We start from the raw sequence: 18,162 nt of genomic DNA, 5'->3' as shown, positions 1-18,162 counted from the left end.
AAAGGATGGGCTTTTAATTGACTGTGATTTCTTTTCTGACTATTGAAAGAAATACTGCTTCCCTTTTGGTTTCTGAGCTATCTATCAATTCCTTAGAAAAGGGTGATTTTGTGAATGGAATTCCAAGTCCTTAAAAGGTTGCATGATGTGAAAAGAGGCCACAACTTCCCACATGAAAAGGGGTTCCCAGCCCCTAGGGGACTTGGGGACATGGGAAGGGGGGATGAGCAGACACCCTCTCTAATTTTGGTTTACCTGTTTTACTTTGTTTTTTTTTTAAAAAATGGAACATTTATTAAATTTGCTGTCATATGTGACAGTTTGGAATCATATATGAAATAGCCAATTATGGAAAAGTTGAGCTAGAGAATAAAAATATTTAACATTTTATACTATTAAGAGAATGCCCTATTGTTATATTTGAGCACTTAAGCTAATCCCAAAGTAATACTAAATGTCTTAAATGTGAAGAATATAGAGTTTATGAAATCAAACAAAGCATACTTGATACAAATATACCAAACCCAAACTATAATATATTACAAGACTCTAACCCAATATCATGAAAAAAACTAACTTAACATTAGGTAGAAATCAAAGCTTAAAAAGAATAATGGAACCATTGAGAATACTCTCCCTTGCTCTTACTAAACCACTCATATATAATTTAGTTCTTCTAATATAAGGCAATTCACAAAGACAATGTAAGAGAATAGTGTAGAGTTTAGGATTGTTCTTGCTTAATGTATTACTGAAAAAGTATTATTTCTAGTTTGTAAGACATATTCTGAAAGCCATCACTAAAATAGAACCAACTTACTCTTTATAAATGTGGCCTGGAAGCCCGTGCCGCTGCCAGAACCATCTGAGATAAATCTGATCCACAGGGTATGTCCCACAATGGAAGAATAATTGAGAGGCAAGGAGTTTCCACAGTATCGTCCCACCAAGGGACCCGTGGCATTTCCTTCTCGGATCTCCACAAAATCTCTGCTGCAGTCCTGAGAGTCTTCCAACCGGAAAGATCTGATTTGGTGAAAAAGATATTCATAGGGATTAAATTGACAGAATAAACTTTGGGATTATTCTGGATCACATGTGAGGTTATGTGAGGTTAACCTGTTCACTTTTTTAAACTTTAACTTTAACCACAAGATTATTTAGCTGTCTCGAAAAATTTCTTTCACTCGGATTTGTTGAAATGAGTGCAAAGACAATGAATATACTTCCATCAAGGAGTTTTCTTCCTAGTGGGTAAAACCGGGCAGGAATATAGAAAAATACATAGTGCAGAATAGCATGAGTGCCATCAGAGCTATAAAGTGGCAAAGGGGAACATTACACACTGGGGTCTGTTGGAGGGTGGGGTCTAGGGGAGGGACAGCAGGGTGTGGGGAGGTTGGGGAGGAGGGATAACATTGGGAGAAATGCCTGATGTAGGTGACAGGGGAATGGAGGCAGCAAACCATCATGGCATGTATGTATCTATGCAACAATCCTGCAAGATCTACACATGTGCCCCAGAATTGCAAAGCAGAGGCATCACATCTGATTGTGGGGCTCTGCAATAGCTTGATGGGAATACTTTTTGAGATGGAAATATACATGTTAGCTGGAATGATGCCACCAAGGCACATGTGCAGAGAAGGGTGAGACATATTTAGAAACCTGTGAGGTATCTGCTTTGTTTAAAACACTGAGTACCTCTAAGAAACCATTAAAACAGTGTGAGTTGGTTGAAGGTAAATAACAAAAAAGAAACCACTAAGACATGTAGCTGGCCAGGCATGGTGGCTCATGCCTGTAATTCCAACACTTTGGGAGGCTGAGGTGGGTGGATTGCCTGAGGTCAGGAGTTCAAGACCAGCCTGGCTAACATAGTGAAAACCTATTTCTACTAAAAATTCAAAAAAATTAGCTTGGTGTGTCGGCGGGTGCCTATAATCACAGCTACTTAGGAGGCTGAGGCAGGAGAATCGCTTGAATTGGGGAGGTGGAGGTTGCAGTGAGCTGAGATTACACTATTGCACTCCAGCCTGGGCAACAAGAGCAAAACCCCATCTCAAAATAAATAAACAAACAAACAAAAAACCCAACAGCAACAAAAACATGTAGCTGGGGCAATATCATGGGATAATTTAGGTGGCATTTAAATGCCCTGCAAAGGCATATGTACTTCATGTCTGGAGAGGTAGAAAAATTGTGGGATTTGTAACAACACAGGCTAGTCCTCCAATGTGACCTCTTCAACTTGTCTTATATTCTGCAACTGTGACATGACAGGGAGTCAAGAATAGGATATAGTATTGACCTCATATGATTTTCACAGGTAACATATATACAAAGTCTGGAACATGTAGGTGCTAAGTGAATACTTTCAAAACTTGGCCTTACTGCTTAAACACATGAGCCACTCAAGATAAAGTGTCATTAGTGTAAGGGTAGACAGATGGATGAATAGAATAGGAAAGAATTTCCAGAAGAGGACCCACAAATATACAGTCAATCCAATCCAATCCAAGGTGCCAAGACAAATCAAAGGGAAAAGTCATTTTAACAAATGTTGTTGCAATAATGGATATCCTCATGAAGAGGGAGGGGAAAAAAAGAACCTCTACTTCTGCCTGTCTTCATACACAGAAACTAATTTAATATTTCTCAAAGATGTAAATATAAAGGCTAGAAACATAAACACCTTAGAAGAAAAAATGGAGAAAAATCTTTGTGAACTTGAAATGGGCAAATATTTCTTAGATAGAATGAAAAACGCACTAACCATAAGATTAAAAATTAATAAATTTGAATCCATAAATAAACATTTCATTAAAGACATGAATAAGAAAAAACAATTGGCATCTCAGCACTTTGGGAGGCTGAGGCAGGAGGATCACTTGAGCCCAGGAGTTTGAGACTAGCCTGGGCAACACAATGAGACCCCATCTCTACAGAAAAATTTAAAAATTAGCTATGTGTGGTGGCCTGTGCCTACAGTCCCAGCTACTCAGGAGGCTGAGGCAGGAAGATGGCTTAAGCCAGAGAGATTGAAGCTAAATGAGCTGTGATCATGCCCCTTCACTCCAGCCTATGCGACAGAGTGAGATCCTGCCTCAAAAAAAAACATGTATTTTAAAATATATGAATAGGCAAGTTACAGACTGGCATGGGGAAAGAGGAGAAAATTGTAAAGCATTTATCTAGCAAGGCACTAATAGTTGAAATATAAAAGGAATCCCTACAGATAATGAAAAACAAACAACCAAATTAAAAGTGGACAAAGGACTTGAACAGATATTCATAAAAGAACAGAAGTGAATGACTACCGAGAATGTGAAAAGTACTCTCTATGATTAGTCATCACAGCAATAGAAATTAAATACCACAGTCAGATACCATTCCACATCCATCATAAGGGCTAAAATAAAGAGACTGATAAGATCAATTGCTGAGAAGCATACAGAGCAACCGAAGTCTTACATATTCCTTGTGGGACTGCATTCTGACATAACCACTCTGAATAATTATTTGGGAGTTTCTCATAAAATTAAATGCACATCCAGTTAATGCCCAGAAATTCTACCCCTAAATATCTACCCAACGAAAATAAAAACACATGACCATGCTAGTATCCTGAATATAAAATAACTCCTGCAACTCAAAAAAAAAAAAAAAAAAAAAAACCCAAAATGGCAGAGAAACTGAATAGACATTTCTCCAAAGGAAGACCTATGAATAGCCAATAAAAACATGAAAAGATTTTCCACATTATTAGTCATTAGAGAAATGCAAATCAAAACCATAATGAGATAACACTGCAAACCCACTAGGAAGATTATTATTTTAAAATGGAAAATACTAAGTGTTGATGAGGATATGGAGAAATTAGAACTCAGGCATTACTGATGGGAATGTAAAACAGAGCATCCTGATAGAAAACAGTTTGGTGGCCCCTCAAAAAGTTAAACGTAGTATTAACATAGGAACCAGCAATTCCACTTCTAGGTTTATACCCCAAATAATTGAAAGCAGGAACTTAAACAGAAAGTAAAAGGGAAGAGGAAGGAAGGAAAGGGGGAGGGGAAGATGGAGGGAGAGGGAAGGGAGGAAGGGAAATGGAAGGAGGAGGGGAGGGGAGGAGAAAGGAAAAAAGAAAAGGGAAAAAGAAAGGAAAAAGGAAAGGAAAGAGAAAGAAAAGAAAAGAAAGGGAAAAGACAAGAAAAGAAAACAAAAAAGGTACTTCTCTCGTCATGTGTATCTTTCAGTCAACGCTCAACATTGCACATTGCAAGATTTTACTTTATGATAAGTATTGTGTTCCCCTTGGGTTCTATCTCAGTGAACGGAGAAGAATGGTTAGAGATAACCAGCCTGGAGGCTCTGCACACCTCAAGCCCCACGACTAATCAATATACCAGGCACATCTCTGGTCATTCCCAGCCTACCAGACCACAAGGGTGAAGTAACTGGTCAGCTCTGTTCTACCCTAGCTCTCAACCCAGATACTAGCATTAGTAGGTCTCTAACCAAATCAGTAAGCCTGGTGGTAAGCTGGTGGCTCTCACAACCCCACCAAGGTGAGTCACTGCAGTATAGACCATTTGGACTACTCCAGATGGAATTTTTGTTGCAAATTATGATTGATCATTGAGAAGCAGAAGAAATCATGATATATCCACATCAGACAAAGCGAACCACACATTTGTCTACTTTGACAATCTAATGCTTTACAACACAATATTTGTTTCCTAAATCTTTTTTTTTTTTTTGGCAAGGAATTGGTCTAAATCCATCTTTGGGATGGCTGCCAAGTTTGGTGCATATATTCAGGCTCAATTTTATTACCCATAATATGATCAACAAGGTGAAATATGCTAAAATTGTTTTCTTCTGCTTCTCAGAAAGCAGAAAGGGAAGAAAGAGAAAGCATTTTCCTCAGAAGGTAAATTACATGCAGTTGCCTCTAAAATCTTTTGTTCAAAGTACAGTGCACAATCCAGAAACATTAGCATCACCGGAGCTTGTCTGAAACAAGGAATCTGGCCCCAGCAACCAACTCAGTCAGAAAGTAAACCAGCAAGATCCTAGGTGACCAACATGCTCATTAACATTTTGCCTGATGCCCCAGAAGATTACAAAGGGAAGGTCTTTTCTAATATTAGACTAGTGTAATTCAGTGCTAGATGGCAGAAAAGACATTTCACTGGACATGATGGTAGGGAAATACCTATAAGGACTAAATTAAACTTCAAAAAAAGCTTTGTTATTCTTGAAAGTCTATGCTTGAGACTGGTACATTTTATAAGCAATTCTACCCTTTGGCGTAGATCTGTTAGTAAATGTAGGATGTGGAACAAAAATAGTACAATCACTGTTTCTTATTATCTCACTCTGATTCTTAAACTGAGACCAATTACTTTCTAAAAGCATTCTGCAAGTATAAAATAGAGTTTCTGGGCTGGGCGTGGTGGGTCCCGCCTATAATCCCAGCACTTTGGGAGGCCAAGGCAGGCAGACCACAAGGCCAGGAGTTCGAGATCAGCCTGGCCAATATGGTGAAACCCCGTATCTACTAAAAATACAAAAATTAGCAGGGCATGGTGGCATGCGACTATAATCCCAGCTACTCAGGAGGCTGAGGCAGGAGAATTGCTTGAACCTGAGGGACAGAGTTTGCAGTGAGCCCAGATTGCGCCACTGAACTCCAGCCTGGGCAACAGAGCAAGACTCTGTTTCAAAAAAAAAAAAAATACAGTTTCTGTCAATTCCTTTAAATATATGTTTTACAAAAAACTCCTTTTTAGGTTTTATTTCTCCACCTTCCTTTTTGCTGCAGATTCAGCCATAATTTCTCCAGAGTTCTTCCCTACTCAATTTCACCACAATCCCAGCCTTATGTTTTAGAACTTGATGTGATACACATGTTTCTCATATGCTTCTCACACACCCCAGGGTAATGTTTCCAAGCACCCATCTGGATAGAATTTAGACCAGGGCAGAAATAACTCACAGGGCTTGCCTTCTCATTAATCAACTACAAAAAAAAAAAAAAAAAAAAAAAAAAAAGAGGCATCTTACAGTCTAAAAACTCCATTTTAAAAATAAAACTCAAGCAAGTAACTCAAAGTAATCAAAATTAACTGCTTACGGGCAAGAAAGGAAATAGCTGAGTAGCTGAGTCGTTAAGATTTTGTATATGGTAATTAAAATGTAATATCTATTAAGCACTAAAATAGATGAAACTTGCTTTCTATGTTTGTAATCTCCCATTCTCTGGAAGGAAAGCCTAGTGCTGCCCGTTTGGACTTATTTGTGAACTATCACAGAAGATACTTCAGAAATGGCTAAGATTGAGAGAACTAACAGTCACTGAACATTTGCTGTGTACCAGCTGTGTGCTGTACATTTGACATTTGACATCTTCTTTAATCTTCATAGTCCTAGAAATTTGAAATTATTAGAAATTTGTTGTTATTATCTCCCATACATAAAATGAATTTAATTAAATAGCTTCTTAATGTTGGTTTATTAGTAATTTGTCAAAACCTGAAATCTTATCTGTCTTGAACACCTAGCCCAGATCCTGGCAACCACTGAATGAGAGTGGTCAACTATGTGAATATGGCTGAGACAAAGAGGAAAAAAACAAAAAGGACATCATTTTAATTAGCAATTCTGAAAAGCCTACTGAGCTGTATGAAGGGCTTTGGATTTTATTCTAAGGACAATGGTGGTGTTGTATTAATCATTATATAGAAAGCACCACATGGCAGAGTAGCATGTGCCAACTACATGCCTAGCACATATCAGGAGCTTAACACATATCTGTTGAGTAAAGGCGTAGATATATGTCTGGTAAACATTATAAAGTATACAGATTTGTTCCCATCTAGAACTCTGTGCTCTTAGGGAAGACAAAGCCAGGCATGGTGGCTCAACCCTGTAATCCAAGCATTTTCGGAGGCCAAGGTAGGCGAAATCACTTGAGGTCAGGAGTTCGAGACCAACCTGACCAACATGGTGAAACCCATCACTACTAAAAATAAAAAAATGAGCCAGTGTGGCGGCATGTGCCTGTAATCCCAGCTACTCAGGAGGCTGAGGCAGGAGACTAGCTTGAGCCTAGGAGACAGAGATTGCAGTGAGCTGAGATCTTGCCACTGCACTCCAGCCTGGGCGACAGAGCGAGACCAAAAAGAAAGACAAATCAAAACCTCCTTCCTGTGAAGCAGCTTAAACTTGCATTGCCTTTAGGCACTCAGAGGGTGTCTTTGTCTTAACACAAGGCCACTTGTACCCTGAAGAGGCTCTGTCTGATTAATGGATTAAAGAAAGCAACTTGAGACATATGAACTTGGTCCACAAATAGGATGGTTGTCCCATATTTTTAATGAGTTCCTGACGCATAGATTAGCAAGTCTCGAAAGGAAAGTAAGACTTTTAAATAAACAGGCCAGGGGCCTCCAAACAATCCTCCTCTCTCAACAATGTTACCTATGTTCTCTTCAAAACAGAATTAGCAATCCCAACCACAGCCTAGTAATATGTAACAGACTGGTAAATGACTTTTAATTCACAATGGCAATTTAAATTCCAAGGTCCTATCTCTCAACATATAATAAGCACCTATTATCAGTATGACATGTCATATAGACCTCTCTTTTAGTTGATCAAAATGTGTGCTTTTTACATGTACTCTAGGAGGTATTATTGTTGCTGTCTAATTTAATCTAAGACCACTCAGAATGTGATAGGCTCCTACTAATTCAATATTCATAGTCCATTTTCAATAAGTGTTATAGTGCAATGAGGAATATGAAAGTGTTCTAAAAACGTAAGTTTAAAGTTTAAGTAAAGTTTATGTGAGTTTAAGTTTGGAAGTTAAGAAACTTCCAAAACCATTCTTCTTCTTCTTCTTTTTTTTTTTTTTTTTTGAGACGGAATCTCACTCTGTTGCCCAGGCTGGAATGCAGTGGGGCTCCATCTTGGCTCACTGCAGCCTCCATCTCCCAAGTTCAGAGGATTCTCCTGCCTCAGCCTCCTAAGAAGCTGGGATTACATGTGACCGCCACCACTCCCAGCTAATTTTTGTATTTTTAGTAGAGGCGGGGCTTCGCCATGTTGGTCATTTTCACTGACCTCAAGGTGATCTGCCCACGTTGGCCTCCGAAAGTTCTGAGATTACAGGCATGAGCCACTGCACTCAGCCCCAAAACCATTCTTCTGATAGAAATAGAAGGAAAGGTAGATTAAGGTGGGGACAAGTTATAAGCGTAAAGAATGCTTAATTGAGATGGGAGGGTCTGCTGAAATGAAGAATACTAGTGAATCTCCGAAACAACCTAAATGTGTCTAATTCCAAAAAAAAGATAAGATTCCTGTACTCTGAACATGAACGGGCCACAGATTCATTCACCAAGGACTCAAGAATGTACTTTTGGGAATGTCAGGACCCAGAACCATCGTCAAAAGAGAATCTTCATGCTACTGATAACTCAAACAATAACTAAAAGGGAGGAAATTTGGAAAAAGACTTCCTAAAGTTCACCTACACTGCGAGTTGCCCATCCTATTGGCACCAGGTGTATTTCCTACAGATTCATTAGCACTGAAACAATACACCATAAAAAAGGATTTACATAAAAGACAGCTGGAGCTGGTTGCCAGGGGAACTGACAATGTTCCAGACACATTCCACATTAGGGGGATAAACGTCTGGGTAGCCAGGGCTGTTGAAGATGCCTTCAGCCATGTAGAAAGTTCCACCACAAGCTGGAAGAAAACAGAAATAAAGCAAGTGTCAGAGCAAAGACTGAATCAGGCCCTATAAAATAAAGGAGAAAGAATGCTAGAGCCATTATCAGTGTAAAAGAATATAGAGCATTTCCATCTCACACTTTAAAACCTTCGTATCATATAAAATAAGGGAACGATTGTGCAAACTGAAGACCAAGGGCCATGCAGTGTGGTGGATTAGAAGGAATTTCTGCAATGTCTTTTCTCAAAGCCTTTTTTCCCTGTGAACTGTAACTGTAGAATAAAAGATTTGTTTACCAAATGACCAGGGGACATATGTACCTAAAGCAAAAATCTCTAGCCCGGTTGGACCCGTACAAAACCACTTGGTTTTTGTGACCAGGATTCTATTCAACCCTGGCCTAGAACCCAAGGCAGTGTGCTTGCTTTTCCTTCTCAGTAGAATACTGAAATGCACACCCCAATCTTCTAGGTGTTCTGCAGCTTTCAACTTCTAATAATAAGGAAGATAGCAGCAGTGACCAACACCACTCTCCCGGCTAAGAGGCTAAGAAACTCAGTCCTGAGTGGCTTCTCTTTCTTCTCCTCCCCAGGTTGGGGCTGCCTTAACAAACAAGTTAAAAAGAATACCAGCTGGGCACAGTGGCTCATGCCTGTAATCCCAGCATTTTGGGAGGCCTCTGCGGGCAGATCAACTGAGGTCAGGAGTTCGAGACCAGCCTGGCCAACACGACAAAATCCTGTCTCTACTAAAAAAATACAAAAAATAGCCAGGTGTGGTGATGGGTGCCTGTAATCCCAGCTACTCAGGAAGCTGAGGAAGGAGAATTGCTTGAACTCAGGAAGCAGAGGTTGCAGTGAGCTGAGATTGCACCACTGCACCCCAGCCTGGGTGACAGAGCGAGACTCCATCTCAATAAAAAAGAACACCAAGTCATCTGAGAGCATGGGGTGTAGCTGGAGAGACACCACATTTCCAACCAATCCTCCACACTTCCAGAGTTCATTATTGTTAGAATTGACAACATGTTCACTTAATCAGGAAGAAGGTAAGATTAGTCCCAGTTGTGATCTCAGGAAACTAGCTCCCAACTTCAAAGGTCAAAGAGTCTCAAATAACAAACCAAGAATTTCTACCACATCTCTGTTAACTGCCAGAGCCACGTGCTAAGGTTTCTTACCTGACACGGATGCAGTGAATGTAGCGTGGAAACCCCCAGCACGCACACTAGAATCAGAGACGAACCTCAGTGTCAGAGCGCTGCTGAAGGACGTGATGGGATGGGGCATGGCGCTGCCACAGTAACGGCCTAAATAATGAAAATAATGACAAGGAGATTGAACAATGACAAGGCAGAGGCCACTATTTCTAGGACACACATCTTTACTAGAAATACAAGAGACCAAAGCAAAGGGAAGAAATCACCACTAGGAGAACCACTTCATTCAGGGTCAGTGTTGGAGACGGTACCTGATAAAATAAACTATATATACGGGCCATATATAGGAGAGGTGATTTATGATCAAGAACAACAGGGTCAGAGGAAAAACTTAGATGACCAGGGGACACATGTACCTAACGCAAAAATCTCCAGCCCAGTTGGACCCACACAAATAAATGCACTAATAATGTGTTGTAGCACAGAAAAGTGTGGATGCTGGAGCCAGGCTACCTGGATTCAGCTACTGGCTCAGCCATTTGCTAGCTATGTGATCCTAGTGTCAGATATAGTGAACTCCAAGTTTCTCTTCAAAGAATCAGTATGTCAGTATGTTCAGCTCTTATTCTTTAATTCTCCATTTTAAAGTTTAATTTCTTTATAGTTTCAGTAAACAACATTTTCCATTGTTCTAATCAGTAGATCACATCTGTTCCCCCAGTGCCCGTCTCCGTCCTGACTCATTCTGGTTACCTGCTCTAACCTGCCTGCAACTGTCCTTCCTGCCAAACTACCCACCCCACCACTCCACTCGTACCACCGCTCCCTTTAAAATAGCCAATCACGATTAGACTAGACTGTGCAGTCTAACCCTAGCCAATAGGGAAACGACACAGCAGTAGGGGCAACCTTCCATCAGGAATAAGTACCCGCCCCCCGCCTTGTCCAGGTGTGTGCTTGCCATTGTTCCATCTGTGAGCCGCACCCTTCTACAGAAGTAAATTGCCTCACAGCAGAAATTTATATTTCAGCACTATTTCTTTGTGCAACACTGAAAATGTTACATGTAACACTAGGCAAGTTATTTAAGTGCTTGGTGCCTCGGTTTCCCCACTTGGAAAAAGGGGCATATTGAAAATAATGAAACTTATCTTTTAAGGATAGATAAGGATTGACTTACTAGAGCTAATATAATGTACTGAGAACAGTACTCAGCACAAGATATTGCTATGTAACCGTCTGTGAAATAATGTACCCTTATCCTTGGTCAAAAGCTTACTTACAAAGACCTCAGGCAATGCTGTGAGAGGTGAGCACAGGGTGTAGAGAGTTCACTGATTGATACTATGGTCTCAGGCACTGTCCTGGGAACTGGGAATTAAGGCAAGAGGCAAAATAGTCTCCTCTCTGATGGACCTTGTCTTCTAGTGCCAGATGAGAAGTTTTTATAACAAAATTCAAAAGTTAGGAAATTTACAGAGAAAGCTTAAATAACCTGAGGTTTTTCCTTTGCCTGAGAACACTTCAGAAACTAGATAGTGGCACTCTTTAATTTTATCAGGATGTCTAACAAACCAAATGACATATTTTTAATTGAATTAATTAATTCATTAACTAATTAAGTGCTTTTTTTTTTTTACTTCCACTGAGGACAAGGCTGAAAGAAACACGCTCCATTTGAAATTAAGAACTGTGGTCAGATATTAACGAGAAATTTCAGACAGAATGCTGTCTATTGCTGGAATGGACTGCATTCCACTACTCTTTAAAGCAGGTGCAACTTTTAAATGTTTTAAAAAATATACACAAACTATTCACACATTTGAATATACTAACAAGCAGGCTGACTTCCCTGAACCCCACAGTAAAGCCTGCTTTCTTACCCTCTAATCATCTTTACTTGGCTTAGGCTGCTCTTTCTAGCTATTGGAAACATTCTAACCTAGAATGCAGTCTATAAATATGTAGATCTACAAATAAAGCACATCCAAGACCACACATGTAAACGAGTGAGCGAGGTACCTCGGAGGGGTGCGTCTTCATGGTCACCATCCAAAATTTCTACAAAGTCTCGTGTGCATGTTGTGCTTCTTTCAAGTCCAAAGTGGGTAAAGGAGAGGGTGATATGATTTGCTGGAAGCAAAAAAGAGAAGATTCTCTAATAAAGTACTGGCACATAAAACATACAGGAAGATGGGGCAAGATGGGAGATGGGGATGGTTCATTGGTATAAAAAAACAGAAGGAGGCCGTACTTGCTGGCTCAAGCCTGTAATCCCAGCACTTTGGGAGGCTGAGGCGAATGGATCACAAGGTCAAGAGTTCGAGACCAGCCTGACCAACATGGTGACACCCTGTCTCTAGTAAAAATACAAAAAAATTAGCTGGGCATGGTGGCACATGTCTTAGTCCCAGCTACTCAGGAGACTGTGGCAGGAGAATTGCTTGAACTTGGGAGGCGAAGGTTGCAGTGAGCCGAGATCACGTCACTGCACTCTATGGGTGACAGAGCGAGACTCCATCTCAAAATAAATAAACAAATATTTTTTTAAAAAAATAAAAGGAATGAGTAAGATCTACTATTTCATAGCACAATGGTAATTGTAGCTGGTAATTAAAAGTAATTAAACTGTATTGTATTGTACATTTAAAAATAATTAAAAGAGTATAATTCAATTGTAACGCAAAGGGTAAATGCTTGAAGGGATGGAATACCCCATCTCATGTAACCCATAAATATATACATTTACAAAAAATAAAAATAAATTTTTTTTACAAAATAAAATTAAAATTAAAAAACCTACAGGGAGATACATTTTACCTCTGATCATTTCATGTAAGGGTTCTCCAGCAGAGAATTAATGAATGAGGCAGAGATGCACATGGTTGAAGGGAAAGGAGAAGGAAGGGATAACTTCTGTGCTAGGTGGTTTCCTTTGAAGAGTAACAGAATAGATGCTTTCAAAAGTGCCTGTTGCATCTGAAACGCTGGTAGTGGTAAATAAGAGGACTCCTGGGTAGGTTCATTCCAGGTACTATAGGAAATATCTTGTTGGAAAATGCCATCTTTCCCTGTTTTTATATCACCATTGCTGTGTTCCTCTCATAAGCATTTTTCTCAATACAATCATTTCCTTAAATTCAGATTCTTTGCATGTGCTTGTAAATAAGTCATTCTTTTCTCCCTGGCACTCACATTTTAGCTCACTCAGTTTTATTTTCAGGCGAGAGCTAGTGCCCTAAGATTTAGAGACATTTATCACGAAAGCTTTGAATTACTTGCAGAACAGCAAGTGCCTGGATGCATTTTCTTTTTGTTGTTCTTCAAGCTCCCTAATCTTCAGAATAGGATCTTTTCCTATTGCTGTTCTGGAACCAGTGAGTTCTTTCATCTAAATGCTCTACAACTCATTAGAAAATAATCCTCAGGCATAAACTGCTCTGTTCAAGGGAGGGGGCTTCTTTATCTACTGCTCAGTCTCTGGCTGGCAACTTTGTTTTCGGCTCCGTCTCTCCATTTGAATTGGCTAAGGATGACATCATCGGCCTCCACATCTTATGCATGTCAATAAAGATACTAGCAATTTGTTAACTCCTTACATCCCAAGGGAAAGTACTAGAGAATATTTAAGCCGAACTCTTCATTTTGCAGATTATTTTGTCATGGCCTGATTAGCTTAAGTGACTTCCCTATTTTCACACAGGCGATTAGTTACTGAGCAGAGTGAAGAACTTAAAGCCTTTCCTACATTCTACCTGAAACCGTATTTTCCTGCAAATCTCAATGACAAGGCAAGAGGGCAGGGCTCCTGTGAAACAGGATTCAGAAGGGCCCCAGCGTCACCCCCCCCTGCAGCCATTCTGTCATGTCTGTGAGGAACATTCCCTCCTGTTCTCTGTCTGTAAAATGAGAGCAGAAGTGCTTACCACCGGACTGTTGCCCGGTCAGAAAATAAGATTCTAGGGTTCCAAAAAAGAAAAGAAAGTAAGCATTTATCCAGTGTTTCTTCTAGCCCTGTGCTGGAATAGTAGATTGCAGGAGAGCCCAGGTTTAATTTATCGTGAATGTCTGCTTTGATTGATAGGGTCACATATTAAATTCCGGCATGTGAGTTACTGATTCTCCAGTCTGTGGCTCTTCTTCATTTGTTCACTCAGCAACCATCTTGAGCATCGACTATCCTCATGGCACACATGTCAAAAACCATTTATCGATTATTTTGGTTTACCCCCAATCTCATACGCCTGCATACGCTTGTCAATACAGGAAGGTTGTATGTGTATTGTGTTGGGGTGTGTGTGTGTGTGTGTGTGTGGGTGTGTGTGTGTGTGTGTCTGTATTTTAACCTTTGCTAGGCCTTGAAACTTAAAAATATTGTTTTAATTTAAAAGCAATTGTAAAAATTACTTCCCTATCAGATTAGGAAGTGCTTGTTCTCATGCACGTCAGGAATTGGGACTTGCAAAAGAGGAAGAGGAAGGCCATTGATCGTTGGAACTGAGGAGGTAAGAACCTTACTCACAGTCTGACCTTATCACAGACACCTTCTCTCCCACATGCCTTTTCTTTTTTTGTTTTTGTTACTTACATGGAGGTTGTGCTTGAATGATCCAGCTGCAGTTCTGATTGTTTGGATAATTGGCAGGGAACCGCGGAGAGGAAACAGTATCAAATGAGCTGGTGAGGATGTGGCCTCCACAGGCTGGAGAACACACAAACACACGTATGTGTCATACACTTTTGATTTCTACTGACCGTACAAAACAAATATTTGATGAACAAAAACATCAAAGATTTTTTTTTAATTTCTAAAAGGCATGCCAAGAAAGTTCTCCATAAAGAGAGCTGTATATAAACCATCAGAAAACGAGAGCACATTTTATATTTTAAATAATTTTCTTCAACTATAGGAGGTGGCAAAGAGTAACAGATTAAACGGCTATGAATTGCCCAAGTCATTTGAACAAAATTCTGGCATGGTTCACTTACACTGCCCACTCATAATCATAGATAGAGGGATAATCTGTTTATAAATGACCTCTTTTTTTCAGGAAAATAAATACTCAATTGAACAAGCTTCATTAAGATGACTGCAGAGTATCAGAGAAGAGCAAAACTCTATGGGAGTCCCAGCGAGGGAGCGGCGGTCACCGCTGGGGGGTGTAAGAGGAGTCTCGCCGAGGAGGAGGCCACGGCTAAATCAGGTCTGGGAGGGTGAGAAAAGGGAGGCCAGGGAGGGGACCACCAGAGCAGACACAGAAGAGGGTAAGGACTGCATGTATACAGGCTCAGCTGGAGCACGGGGTGCCCGAGGGGTGTAGTGACTGATGCTGGAGAGAGGTCAGGACGGTTTCTGGGACCCTTGGTTAACATCTGCAGGGGCTTCAGCTTCATTCTCCAGGCCAGGGCAGGGCTTTTACAGGTGACTTTGGAGAGAGATGGGGTAAGGGTAGGTGACTTCGAGGAGGCTGTTAGGGTCCAGATGAAAGCTAGCAAGGACTTTTTACTACGAAAGCAACATACAGGTGAATAATTACATGCAAAAGAACTATTAGGAAACTAGTCTTTCTTTTAAATCAACAAGAATATAGCCTGTCTTACTCCAAAGTCTAAAGGTCTATGGTACATACTTGGGAGACCTCCATCCAGACACTGTCCCCAACCAGAACTCTTTACTACAGAATATAAATGAGTTCACTAAGATAAACATAATGACTACATAGACTAAACGTATTTGCAGTGAATGTTCTGAAACATCTGAATACAAATAATCTCTGACTATGGGATAAAAGGTTCATCTCACAGGGTGAGCAGATGAAAGCCAATGCATACAAAGGTCTTGGAGAAGTGGTGCTTTAAGAACAAAAACAAGGGCCGGGTGCAGGGGCTCATGCCTGCAATTCTAGCACTTTGGGAGGCTAGACAGGAGAATCACTTGAGGCCAAGAGTTTGAGACCAGCTTGGACAACAGAGCAAGATCCCATCTCTTAAAAAAAAAAAAAAAAAAAGAAGCCAGGCATTTCACTGTTGCACCTATAGTCCCAGCTACTCAGGAGGCTGAGGTGGGAGGATCACCTGAGCCTGGGAGCTCGAGGTTTCAATGAGCCATGACTGCACTCTAGCCTGGGTGCCAGAGTGAGACCCTGTGGGAAAAAAACGAAGGGGAGGGAAAGAGAGGGGAGGAAAAGGAAGGGGAGGAGAGGAGAGGAAAAGGAAAAGGAGGAGAGGAAGGGAGGGAAACAAAGGAAGAAAAATAAATAGAAATCAAGAGTGACTCCTCAGTTGGACAATGGCAAGATTCAGAAATGAGGGAAAGCACTGTCTCTGGGGGCTAGACTCTGATTATATTACAAGCAAGTCTTGTAATTTATAGCAGTATAAAGCCTTGGATAGTCCTAGATCAATGAATTTGGAGAAAAACTTTCCTATACTGTTTCTAGTCTTAAAAGCACTTTTAATAAATATTATTCTGAACACTCGTTAGAGATGCAGGTTCAAAGGAAGTCAGACAAGCAGAAGGTTACAAGCTTCAGGAGTTGGAATAATTGTAAGTCACAGTTCTTATTAAGTAGAAGGCTGTGATAAATTTCTGAGCACAGGTCTCATTTCACTGTTGCATCAAACAGGGCATTGAAGATTACTCTTGTGCTTGGGAAGACCCACAGGGTACTTGCCTTGCCTGAATTGAGCTCGGAAGCCCCTGTTCTGTCTGGAAGGGCCAGATTGAAATCTCACAAAGAGGCTGTTTCCTGAGGAGATGATGGGGTTAGACAGCTGCTCCCTTCCACACATCCTGGCAAGGCGGGTCATTGTGTAGCTTAAGCCGTCGTATGCCTACAGGAAAGGTGACAGGGCAAACAGTGGTTCAGAGCTTCAGATTCACATCTAGAAGGCCTGTATTCCATGAAGTGCCTACACATCAATGAGCTAGTAGAAAATCACGTTTGCTGTATCAAGTGAAACTGGCTTTATTTTCTTGTCTTGTCTTACAGCTCCATGGGAGTGTTTGAGTCTTTGGTCATTTCTAGGGACACCAACATGAATTTCGGCAGGAGTTCCTCTGTCAGAGCCACTACTAGATCTCCTGATGTCTTTATAAATGCCAACCCTTCCACACTCTGTTTCCTCCCCAATCTCTGGCCATGCCCACAACATGTGCTGGAAATGTGTGATGCAAGAATGAACACATGAGAAAACAGACGAGAAATAATGATGAGTGATGAGCATTTGTTGTCAGAATCCCAACTTGTTGGATCTGTTTGTTCTTCATAGGGTAATGGTCAAGCAAGAAGAGAAATGGCAGAATTCTTTCAAATGATAGGAGTGACACGAGGCTGATTTCAAAAATTACTTCTCTCTCTTTTTGGCTGGGCGTGATGGCTCACACCTACAATCCCAGCACTTTGGGAGGCTGAGGCAGGTGGATCACCTGAGGTCAGGAGTTCAATACCAGCCAGGCCAACTTGGTGAAACCCAGTCTCTAATAAAAAATACAAAAATTAGCCAGGCGTGGTGGCTCATGTCTGGAATCCCAGCACTTTGGGAGGCCGAGGTGCGTGGATCATGAAGTCAGGAGATCAAGGCCATCCTGGCTAACATGGTGAAACCCCATTTCTACTAAAAATATAAAAAATTAGCCAGGCATGATGGTGCATGCCTGTAATCCCAGCTACTCAGGAGACTGAGGCAGGAGAATCCACTTGAACCCGGGAGGCAGAAGTTGCAGTGAGCTGAGATTGCGCCACTTCACTCCAGCCTGGTGATAGAGCGAGACTCCATCTCAAAAAAAAAAAAAAAAAAAAATTAGCCAGATGTGGTGTTGTGTGCCTGTAGTCAAAGGTACTCAGAAGGCTGAGGCACAAGAATCATTTGAACCCAGGAGGTAGAGATTGCAGTGTGCTGAGATCGCACCACTGTACTCCAGCCTGGGCAACACAGAGTGAGACTCCATCTCAAAAAAAAAAAAAAAAAAAAAAAGAAAGAAAGAAAAAAAATATATCCTCTCTCTCTTTTTAATTATTGGGCTCTGTCTTGCCTAGTGCCATGCTGTGACCTAGCTGATCCTCCATGCATGTAATGAAATCGAATCTATATCACATATACCTGAAACCTCTGTATTGATTTGTAAAATTGAAGCTTACTAATTTGGTTGGAACTAAGTGTCTAGATTATTTTTTGAATACTCTTACGTGTTAACCAGGGAAATGAGTTCCTTTGCTTGGGTGATTAATAATAACTCCCCTTCATTAGG

At 40.7% G+C, this 18,162-nt stretch overlaps 1 protein-coding gene and 1 long non-coding RNA gene across 2 annotated transcripts in view; one reads left to right on the top strand and one right to left on the bottom strand.

The window, feature by feature from the left end:
• CUBN (cubilin) overlaps positions 1–18,162 on the bottom strand; it is a 287,868-nt gene that overhangs the window by 103,902 nt on the left and 165,804 nt on the right. The window contains exons 32-37 of the mRNA XM_032244141.1: positions 16,586–16,745; positions 14,500–14,613; positions 11,934–12,044; positions 9,933–10,061; positions 8,634–8,766; positions 821–1,026 (exon numbers count right to left, since the gene is read on the bottom strand). Coding sequence (XP_032100032.1) covers positions 821–1,026; positions 8,634–8,766; positions 9,933–10,061; positions 11,934–12,044; positions 14,500–14,613; positions 16,586–16,745 — 853 coding nt within the window. The remainder of the gene's footprint in view (positions 1–820; positions 1,027–8,633; positions 8,767–9,932; positions 10,062–11,933; positions 12,045–14,499; positions 14,614–16,585; positions 16,746–18,162) is intronic.
• LOC116527229 lies at positions 14,556–15,631 on the top strand. The gene is made up of 2 exons (XR_004258440.1): positions 14,556–14,634; positions 14,963–15,631. It is a non-coding gene; the product is annotated as an uncharacterized LOC116527229 (long non-coding RNA).

This window comes from Sapajus apella, unplaced genomic scaffold (assembly GCF_009761245.1).
Source record: "Sapajus apella isolate SASKATOON/1434 unplaced genomic scaffold, GSC_monkey_1.0 scaffold53, whole genome shotgun sequence".
Classification (NCBI taxonomy): domain Eukaryota; kingdom Metazoa; phylum Chordata; class Mammalia; order Primates; family Cebidae; genus Sapajus; species Sapajus apella.
This window is presented reverse-complemented; position numbering and strand designations above follow the sequence as displayed.